The sequence below is a fragment of the Eptesicus fuscus genome, chromosome 16, assembly GCF_027574615.1.
Source record: "Eptesicus fuscus isolate TK198812 chromosome 16, DD_ASM_mEF_20220401, whole genome shotgun sequence".
Taxonomy (NCBI): Eukaryota; Metazoa; Chordata; class Mammalia; order Chiroptera; family Vespertilionidae; genus Eptesicus; species Eptesicus fuscus.
In genome coordinates, this window is record NC_072488.1 from 66,373,284 (window position 1) to 66,384,394 (window position 11,111).

Genomic DNA, 11,111 nt, shown 5'->3' on the forward strand with positions numbered 1-11,111 from the left:
TAGTATAACTAGAAGAGTTAACATTTCTTGGATGCACCAAGATTATTCAATTTTATTTTTAAATATGCTTTCTTATTAATTTCTTTTTTTATACTATTTTTTTCTTTTTTATTGATTAAGGTATTACATGTGTACATATCTTCCCATTGCCCCGCACCTCACTCCCATACATGCCCTAACCCCCCAGTGTTCTTGTGTTCATTGGTTGTGCTTATATGCATGCATACAAGTCCTTTGATTGATCTCTTATCTCCCCCCCTCCCTCCCCAACCTTCCCGCTGTAATTTGACAGTCTGTTTGATGCTTTATTGCCTCTGTATCTGTCCTTTGTTCATCAGGTTATAATGTTCTGTATTACCCATAAATGAGTGAGATCATGTGGTATTTTTCTTTCACTGACTGGCTTATTTCACTTAACATAATGTTCTCCAATTCCATCCAGGTTGCTGCAAATGGTAAGAATTCCTTCTTTTTTATGGCAGCATAGTATTCCATTGTGTAGATGTACCACAGTTTTCTGATCCAGTCATCTGCTGATGGGCACCTAGGCTCTTTCCAAATCTTAGCTGTTGTAAATTGTGCTGCTATGAACATAGGGGTGCATATATCCTTTCTGATTGGAGTTTCCAGTTTCTTGGGATATATTCCTAGAAGTGGGATTACTGGGTCAAATAGGAGTTCCATTTTCAGTTTTTTGAGGAAACTCCATACTGTTCTCCACAGTGGCTGCACCAGTCTGCATTCCCACCAGCAGTGCACGAGGGTTCCTTTTTCTCCGCATCCTGGCCAACACTTGTCCTTTGTTGATTTGTTGATGATAGCCATTCTGACAGGTGTGAGATGGTACCTCATTGTCGTTTTGATTTGCATCTCTCAGATAATCAGTGACTGCGCATGTTCTCATATGTCCCTTGGCCTTCCTTCTGTCTTCTTTCGAAAAGTATCTATTTAGGTCCGTTGCCTATTTATTTATTGGGTCGTTTATCTTCCTTTTGTTGAGTTGTATGAGTTCCCTGTAAATGTTGGAGAGTAAACCTTTACCAGTGATAACATTTGCAAATATGTTCTCCCATACAGTGGTATTTCTTGTTTTGTTGATGGTTTCTTTTGCTGTGAAAAAGCTTTTTATTTTTATATAGTCCCATTTGTTTATTTTCTCTTTAGTTTCCATTGCCCTAGGAGAGGTATCAGTGAAGAAATTGCTTCAGCATATTTCGCTGCCTGTGGATTTCTCTAGTATTTTTATGGTTTCCCGTCTTATGTTTAAGTCCTGTATCCATTTTGAGTTTATTTTTGTGTATGGTGTAAGTTGGTGGTCTAGTTTCATTTTTTTGCATGTATCTGTCCAATTTTCCCAACACCATTTATTGAAGAGACTGTCTTGACTCCATTGTATGCTCTTGCTTCCTTTTTCAAATATTAATTGAGCATAGTGGTTTGGGTCGATATCTGGGTTCTCTATTCTATTCCATTGGTCTGTATGCCTGTTCTTGTGCCAGTACCAGGCTGTTTTGAGAACAGTGGCTTTGTAATACAGCTTGAAATCTGGTATTGAGATCCCACCTACTTTGTTCTTCTTTCTCAGGATTGCTGTTGCTATTCGGGGTCTTTTTTAATTCCAGATGCATTTTTGGAGAGTTCTTTCAAGGTCTGTGAAATATGCCATTGGTATTTTGATGGGGAGTGCATTGAATCTATAGATTGCTTTGGATAGTATGGACATTTTAGTGATGTTGATTCTACCAATCCATAAACACGGTATGTTCTTCCATCTGTTTATGTCTTCCTCTATCTCTTTTTTCAGTGTCCTGTAGTTTTCCATCTATGGTCTTTTACCTCCTTAGTTAAGTTTATTCCTAGGTATTTTAATTTTTTTGGTGCGATGGTAAATGGGATTGCTTTTTTAGTCTCTCTTTCTGTAAGTTCACTATTGGTGTATAGAAATGCCATAGATTTCTTGGCATTAATTTTGTATCCTGCTACATTGCCAAATTCATTTATTAAATCTATTAGTTTTTTGATGGAGTCTTTCGGGTTTTTTATGTACAATATCATGTCATCTGCAAATAAGGACAGCTTTACTTCTTCTTTTCCAATTTGGATGCTTTTTATTTCTTCTTATTGTCTAATTGCAATGGCTAATACTTCCAGTACTATGTCAAACAGGAGTGGTGAGAGTGGGCATCCCTGTCTTGTTCCTGTTCTTAGGGGAATTGGTTTTAGTTTTTGCCCATTGAGTATGATGTTAGCTGTGGGTTTATCATATGTAGCTTTTATTATATTGAGGTATGATCCTTCTATTCCTACCTTGCTGAGAGTTTTTATCAAAAATGGGTGTTGGATTTTATCAAATGCTTTTTCTGCATCAATTGATATGACTATGAGGTTTTTGTCTCTTAATTTGTTTATGTGATGTATCACGTTTATTGATTTGAGGATATTGTACCATCCTTGCATCCCTGGGATAAATCCTACTTGGTCATGGTGTATGATCTGATTTACTAGAATTTTGTTGAGGATTTTAGCATCTATGTTCATGAGGGATATTGGTCTGTAATTCTCTTTCATTGTGTTGTCTTTATCTGGTTTTGGTATTAGGGTAATGCTGGCTTCATAGAAGGAGCTTGGAAGTGTTCCTGCCTCTTGAATTTTTTGGAATAGTCTGAGGAGGATAGGTTTTAGTTCTTTCTTGAATGTTTGATAAAACTTCCCTGTGAAGCCGTCTGGCCCTGGGCTTTTGTTTGCTGGAAGCTTTTTCATGACTTCTTCAATTTCTTTCATAATTATTGGCCTATTGAGATTTTTAGATTCTTCCTGATTGAGTTTTGGAAGGTTGTATTTTTCTAGGAATATGTCCATTTCCTCCAGATTGTCCAGTTTGGAAGGTTGTATTTTTCTAGGAATATGCCCATTTTCTCCAGGTTGTCCAGTTTGTTGGAATAGAGGAGATGAAGAATGACAATCCTTTGTATGTCTGTGGGGTTGGTTGTTACTTCACCTCTTTCATTTCTGATTTTTATTTGGGTCCTCTCTCTTTGCTTCTTGGTGGGCCTGGCTAGAGGTTCATCAATCTTGTTTATCCTTTCAAAAAACTAGCTCTTGTTTTTGTTGATCTTTTGTACTGTTTTTTTAGTCTCTATGTCATTTATCTCTGCTCTGATCTTTATTATTTCCTTCTTTCTGCTTATGCTGGGCTTTTCTTGTTTTTCTCTTTCTAAGTCTTTGAGTTGAAGGGTGAGGTAATTTATTACCATTGTTTCTTGTCTTTTGCAGTAGGCTTGTAGAGTTATGAACTTTCCTCTCAAGACTGCTTTCGCTGTGTCCCATAGATTTTGGATTGTTGTGTTTTCATTGTCATTTGTTGCCATGGTGGTTTTTTTTTTCTTCTTTGATCTCTCTGGTAACCCAGTCATGGCTTAGTAGCATGCTATTTAGTCTCCAGGTGTTTGATTTTTTTGGATTGTTTTTAATGTAGTTGATTCCCAGTTTTATGCCATTGTCATCTGAGAAAATGCTTGATATGATTTCTATCTTCTTGAATTTGAAGAGACTTTGCCTGTGTCCTAATATGTGGTCTATCCTTGAATATGTTCCATGTGCACTGGAGAAGAATGTATATTCTGTAGCTTTGGGGTGAAATTTTCTGAAGATGTCAATTGAGTCCATCTGATCTAGTGTGTCATTTAGGATTGCTGTTTCTTTGCTGATTTTTTGTTTAGTTGATTTATCCAGTGGTGTCAGTGGAGTATTAAAATCCCCTAGTATGACTGTATTGCTATCAATTTCTCCCTTGATATCTTCCAGAAGTTGTTTTATGTATTTGGGTGCTCCTGTATTGGGTGCATATATGTTTACCAGAGTTATATCTTCTTGTTGAATTTCTCCCTTTAGTATTATGTAGTGGCCTTCTTTATCTCTTGCTATGGCTTTTACTTTGAGGTCTATTTTATCAGATATAAGTATCATAACCCCAGCTTTTTTCTCATTTCCATTTGCCTGAAAAATGTTTTTTCATCCCTTCACTCTCAGTCTGTGTGAATCCTTTGTTCTAAGGTGGGTCTCTTACAGACAGCAAGTATATGGGTCATGTTTTCTTATCCATTCAGCTATTCTATGTCTTTTGATTGGTGCATTTAATCCACTTATGTTTAATGTTATTATTGATAAGTACATGTTTGTTGTCATATTTTTCCTTAATGTTTGTGTTTCTTCTTACCTTTCTCTTTCTACTTTTTATAGCAGTCTCTTTAGCATTTCTTGCATTGCTGGCTTGGTAGCGATAAACTCTCTTAGCCCTTTTTTGTCTGTGAAGCTCCTGATTCTACCTTCAATTTTGAATGATAGCCTTGCTGGGTATAGTATTCTTGGGTTCAGTCCCTTGCTTTGCATCACTTTGTAAATTTCATTCCATTCCCTTCTGGCCTGGAGTGTTTCTGTTGAGAAATCCATTGATATTCTAATAGAAGAACCCTTGTTGGTAACTTTCTGCCTCTCTCTAACAGCCTTTAAGATTCTTACTTTGTCGTTCGTGTTTGCCAATTTAATTATGATGTGTCTTGGTGTCGGTCTTTTAGGGTTCAACTTGTTTGGGACTCTACGTGCTTCTTGAACTTGCATGGTTTTTTTCTTGCCAATATCAGGGAAGTTTTCTGTCATTATTTCTTTAAACAGGTTTTCTATTCCTTGCTTTTCTTCCTCTCCTTCTGGTACCCCTATTATGTAAATGTTGTTTCGTTTTGTGTTGTCCCAAAGCTACCTTAGGCTCTCTTCTTGCTTTTTAAGTGTTCTTTCCAGTTGCTTCTGTGTTTGTGTGTTTTTTCTTACTTTGTCTTCTAATTTGCTGATGCGGTCCTCAGCCTCTTCTAGTCTACTGTTTAAGCTTTCCATTGTGTTCTTTATTGCAGCTATGTCGTTCTTCATCTCCTCTTGGTTCCTTTTCATGTTGGCGAAATTCTCATTCAGCTCCTTATAATTTTCATTGAGTTGTGTGTATTTATCATTCAGCCATTTGAGGATCCTTAGAACCATTACTCTGAATTCTTTCTCTGGTATGTTGCTAGCCTCAATTTCATTTAACTCCCTTTCTGGTGTTTCCTCTTTTTCTTTCCTTTGGGGATTGCTTTTTTGTCTTCCCATGTCTTCCTGTAATGTTTTAATTGCAGATCCAATTGCTTTGCTACCCAGGTTCTTTTGGGGATGGTGCTACTGGTGTAATCTCTCAGGTCTCCTGAGCTTGGTAATCTAGTGTAGCTCCCTACTTGAGCTATTTGGGTTCTCTTGATGTAGGCCTGTGAGCTGGAGAGGAACAACTGTGGTGTCTAGAGGTCAGCAGCCGTGGAGGGGGGTTTCCCAATTTTTGCTGTCTTGCACCCTTGATTGAAATCACACGTGCCCAACGGGGACTCACAGTGGCAACTAGGAGCCATCTGTTGGGGTGATGGGGCTCAGGGGGCCTGTGCTCTGGAAAGGTGTGACTGTGGTATCCAAAGTTCTGTAGTTGTGGGGTGGGCAGACTCAGCTTTTGCTGCTGCACCTGTGGTGGATAGGCGCTAGCTCCCAGTGGCGGCTCACAGGGCACCCACGGTACATTTGCAAGCGAGGCACACTGAAGCACTCTGAAGGGTCCTGGCAGTGTAGCTGCATAACTGATGTGTCTGTGGGCAGGTATCCAGGATGAGTGAATTCAGAATTTCTACTGCTGGTGGGAAGTGTGCCCCTGTTTGTCCAAGATCACACCCAGGGAGAGCTCACAGTGGCTCCCAAGATGGGCTCAGAGTGCCTGCCTGTTGGAAATGTGCATCTGTGGAGGTGTGTTTGCTGGCAGGCGCAGAGCTCTGACTCATTCTGAGGTTCCCTGACATTGAGGTTGAGCAGCTGGGGTGGCTGTGGGCAGTTATTCAGGAAGAGGGAATTCAGAATTTCTACTGCGGGGCAGCGCACCCTTGTCTGTGCAGAATCACACCCAGCAGAGTCCCACCACTGTTCCCCAGAGCGTACTGTGGATAGATGGGCTCAGGGGGCCTGCCTGTTGGAAATGTGTATATGTGGAGGTGCCTTTGCCGGTGTAGAGCTCTGACGCACTCTGAGGGGACCTGGCACTGAAGTTGCACAGCTGGGTTGTCCGTGGGCAGTTGTTCAGGAAGAGGGAGTTCAGAATTTCTACTGCAGGGCCGCGTGCCCTGGTCTGTACAAAATCACACCCGCGGGGGCTCCTAGTGGCTCCCAGGCTCTGTCTATGGAGTGGTGTGCCCTGGTTGCCTGTGCACTGGAAATGCAAGAATGTGGTTCTGCCACTGGGGAGAGGGAACTTGCACTTACTGCTGCCAAGCAGTGCACCTTTGGAGGTGGAGGTCCCAGGGTCTGCAGGTCTGCGGGTGGGGCAGCAGGATTTTGGCTGGAGTGGCTGCTGGGTCTCAGGGCAGTTCCAAGACCTGTCTGGTTGGTGGTGCTGATGAGTTCCTAAAAAAGACTGTTCTCCCCTTCAAGATGGTGTGGGCTCTGTGTCAGGAGTCCTGCAGTCTGGGGAGTGCCTGCAGCGGTGATAGTCTCTCCCTGTCCAAGAGAGCTTGGTCTGCCAGCCCCTGCTGCTCCTGCCGGATTTAACTGTCCCTCCCTCCCTCACTCACACACACACACCACACACATCCACACACCCTCCTTTCATCCCCTCACTCACTCACTTCCTCTCCCTCACCTCCGTCCTGCCAGCCACATCTTCCTATCTGATCTTATTAATTTCTTAAAAGCATCTCATGATGTAGGTACTGTTAACATTATGAATATTCTCATTATACAGATGACAAAGTTGAGGCACAAAAAGATTAATTAACTTGCCCAGGGTTAGTCTGATTCTAGGCTTAGTGGTGTCAAAAAGTGTGCCATATTGCACTCTATCTGTCTGTCTGTCAACCCACTTATCTCTGAACACCCATTTGTCTGTACATCCCTCCATATATCAACCTTGCAATCCACTCATCTACATAGTATCCCTACAACAGGACGCGGCATGAAGACAACAGTCAGCAATGTGGACTGAGACACACATGGGAGGGGGCTCCCACCCTCAAGCATTTAGCTAATATTTGGTTTTAAAACTCTGAAAAGGCCTCAACTCAAATCATCCCCAAGTAGGAAGAGAGAAGAGGAAGTGTGAGGGCATTCCTTACGGCAAGACCAGCCTCTTCCCTTCGAGGAGGGTGTGGCTGGCCGAGAGCAGGGGATCACAGGTCCACTAGAGGCCTGTTGTGAGGCCTTACAGGTGGTGTCTGGCTGTGGCACAGGAGCCCTGGCGATGAGAGACGGGCTGTGGCCGTGGCGGATAAGCAGAGGAGAGTGTCTACTGCCCTGATTTCAGCCAGGGAACCCATAGTCTGCTAAAGTTAAGAATGGCTGGAGTTTCCCTGACCATAAGTTGGCCACAAAAGAGAAATAGCTGACATGTGGGAGAGCCCAGCCTCTGCCTAACAAGGGCCGCATGGGCAGTTAGGCTTCAGAAAGAGTTAGTCACGAAAGCAAGGGACGCACCTGAGCTCATTCCCGGGCTACTCGGAGGAAGCCACCAAAGGAACAGATAGCAAGATCTGCCTGGCACCCAGGGCATGCAGCTGTGCAGTAGGAACTTCCCAGCCACTTTACCTCCCCTCCTGGGGTCTAACCAACCCACAGGGAGGTGGGGAGCAGGGCGAGGGAGGGGAAAGAAGCCCACTACTTGTTCTCTGCTGGCAAGAAACCATACCGGAGGAGATGGGAAAAGGTTTCACCTTAAACCCAGTTCCGAATGTGAAACAACATTCTAAGCATCAGACTGACACTGGTAAATGAGAGTGACAACAGGGCTTTGTGTCACCCAAGGGCTTCTGGAGAGGTCATGCTGCTCGCTCAGATGCTTATTCAGGGCGAAGGAAGGACCACTCCATGAGCAGGTCCAAAGGGACACGGATGCAAAGTCACTGTGATTTCTCCCCTGGCTCCTGCTGGTCACGTGTGCGCATGTGTGCATGAGCATGCAAATGACCCACACACAGGGCTGTATCTCTGGATGTGAGGCCATAGTCAGTATCTATTTTCTTCTTTTTACACACTTTTCTCTAATTCCCACATTTTCTGTAAAGGGAATATATTCCTTTTATAATCAGAAAAACATGAGTAAATGTTATTTTTAAAATGAAGTCAGTGTTATGGAAAGCCCCTCGTCCATGTAAGATTATCACTGTACCAGGAATGAGGATCCCCTTCACATGCCCAGGGCTGCCCAAAGGAGAAGCAGCAGTTCAACATCTGCACAGGAACTGCTGTGGCATCTGGAATGCCCCATTCCCAGGGGACGGGGAGGAAGTGAGAATTGGGTATTTTGTTGTTTCTCTTATAAACACGCTTTGGGACTATATCCTTTCCCCTTCCTTTCCCTTCTCTGTTTAGTCACAGATTAGGCAGCACAGGGTCCCTTCTCAATCCAGCTCCGCTGGCCTGGCCCATTCTTCAGGCAAATTCCCAATGAGAGCTGCAAGTTGGTGTCTTGTGAATGGACTCTAAGGGAGTATCAAGATGAAAATGCTAATTAAATGCCCATTGTCATACACTAGAATCTCTTTGTAACTCTTTATTTGGAATACTCTGCAGTGGGACTAAGACAACTTCTAAGAAAATCTAAAACAGATATTGGAAATCAGTCTTTAGTTTCTTAGAAAAGGAAGTAGGGATTTTACAGAGCTAAAACATGCCAAGCTAGAGTCACCCCACTTCCATGTGACAAGTCTGCCAGGCAGGTAGATGAGGAGAAGGCTGCAGGGCATGGAGCAGGCCAGTGGAGAGAAGCAGAGTCCCAGTGGCTGCAAGATACTCTGGAGGGAGAGGGAGGAGGTGACTCACCATCTAGTCACCTGCTGACCTAGATGGGAACCACCAGCCCCAAGTGGCTAATGAGCACTTAACATGTGGCTAGTCCAGACTGAGAGGGGCTTACATATAAAACACATTGGATTTAGGGCAAGCATGTCAAAGAGGCTTGCGGCCCACCGACCACGAGTTTGACATGCTTGATTTAGGGGCTGTTGCTGGTGAAAAGAATGAAAAAAATAACTCAGTGATTTTTAATATCAATTTCATGGTGAAAATGTAATATTTTGGATTCAATTTAATACTTATAAAACATTATTTTCACCTCTAAAATAACTTTAAAAATGAGGATACTAAAATATTTAAAATTTGGCTCCCAATAAATTTCTGTTGGCCAGCACGACCAGCTTCTATGAGGCCCAGTTAAACTTGCCACTGGATTGGATGAGATATCCCTCTCCCTTAGGTCCTAGCTCCTTCTGCTCTATATTGTGCCTTAGTGTTTGTGCCATCTAATATACTTTATATTTTATCTTCTTACCTATCGCTCCCAACTATAATACGTTTTTTCCATTGTCACATCTAAAACAGTGCCTGGCACATAGAGGCTGCTCAATAAATATTTGTTAAATGTGGAGGGTCTCAGAAGACTATCCACGTGTTAACATTTGCAGTATATTTTATAGTCTAAACCAGTGGTCGGCAGACTCAGTCAACAGAGCCAAATATCAACAGTACAACGATTGAAATTTCTTTTGAGAGCCGAAAATTGACTTCTGCGTATGGGCCACGAAGTTTCAATTGCACTGTATGTGCGCGCCCGCACGTGGTATTTTGTGGAAGAGCCACGCTCAAGGGGCCAAAGAGCCACATGTGGCTCACGAGCCACGGTTTGCCGACCACTGGTCTAAACAAAGTTCCCGGTAGGGGTCTTAACTTCCAGAGGAAAGCTTGAAGAGCCACTGAGTTCTCTAAGTGCAACCGAATTGTGGGAAACATCAGTTGTCTGGAACCACAGAGTGGCTCCTGGAGCTTGTGTGGGGCTGAGGTTGGGCATTGCTATGCAGGGAATAATGGCCCAGCAAACCTGGCTGAGTATTTGGAGCTGCCAGAGTTGCACTCTCTGAGGGGTCACCCCCTCCTTACCTTTCCTGGGCCCTCACTATGAAGTGCAGACAAAGAAAAGATGGCTCTTCCATGGAGATAAAGTAGTGTGTGGGCCATCTGGTTGGCTTCCCCAAGCAAAGCCAAATTATACCCACTGAGAACCCATTAGATACAAACAAATTCTAACATTGCCTTGACAATTCACATGGTACCTTTTAAACTCAGTGAATACTCTTCTTTATCTTTACAACTTACCTTCCGAAATGTGATGGGTTGACTTGGTTCTGGGCATTTTGCCCACAGGTCTCCATGTAAATCTCATACATGAGGCAGTGAGGCACACTGCACCCTGAGCAGATACAGAAATTGTCCGCCCACCTGGGGGAGAGAAGTCGAGGAAGGAGAAATTGGCATCCATTTTGCTAGAACAGGACATTTTGATAAGGATCAGCGTTCAGCACAAATGTGGGATCCAACTAAATGAATATGTTTATTTATTGAACGCAATGGCTCACAATTAGCATCACTAATGTATTATACACCCTTCTGTTCTCAGTGCAGAGTTCATACAGGGTGGGCAAAAGTAGGTTCCCAGTTGTGAGTATGCCCAAAACAGAGTTTATTCTTGTATTGTTATTATTTATTTATTATTGTATTATTTTCCATACGAACAACTGTAAACCTACTTTTTCCCCACCCTGCATGTTGATTTGGGGCAGCTAGATTATCAACATGGTAGGTTTTTGCTGTTGTTGCTGTATATTTTTGGCATGTAGGCATACCGAAAAGAAGTCCAAATTACTGGGCTCAGCAGACAGTTTCATGTACCTTTATAAAGGTTGCAGTCAGATCTCTGTAACTATAAAGTGGAAAATTATTTCCTCTCTAAGACACCAAGCACCCTCCCCCCTCGCAGTCTATCATCCCTGCAGGTGGCGGCAGGAGCCAGTGGGGCTCACAGGACCCCGTGCGCTGTACCCTGTGGGAGAGCATAGCTCCCCAACCCCACCTCTGAAGCAGATGTTTGCATGCTTTTCAAACCCAAGTGGTTCGGGGAAGGCCACCATATTTTGATTCTTTAAATTAGAATGAGATGTAAAATGCAAGGCACCAAGAGACAGAGAGGCAGTACACTGTCCCTCTCCTTCGTTTCCTGCTGGGTACGGCTA

The 11,111-nt window shown here is 43.1% G+C and overlaps 1 protein-coding gene across 1 annotated transcript in view; it reads right to left on the reverse strand.

Moving 5' to 3' along the window:
- RFX8 (regulatory factor X8) overlaps nt 1-10,307 on the reverse strand; it is an 87,100-nt gene extending 76,793 nt beyond the window's left edge. The window contains 1 exon segment of the mRNA XM_008153434.3: nt 10,194-10,307. Within this exon segment, the coding sequence (XP_008151656.1) occupies nt 10,194-10,268 (75 nt within the window). The 5' untranslated portion in view covers nt 10,269-10,307.
- Nucleotides 10,308-11,111: the final 804 nt, after the last annotated feature.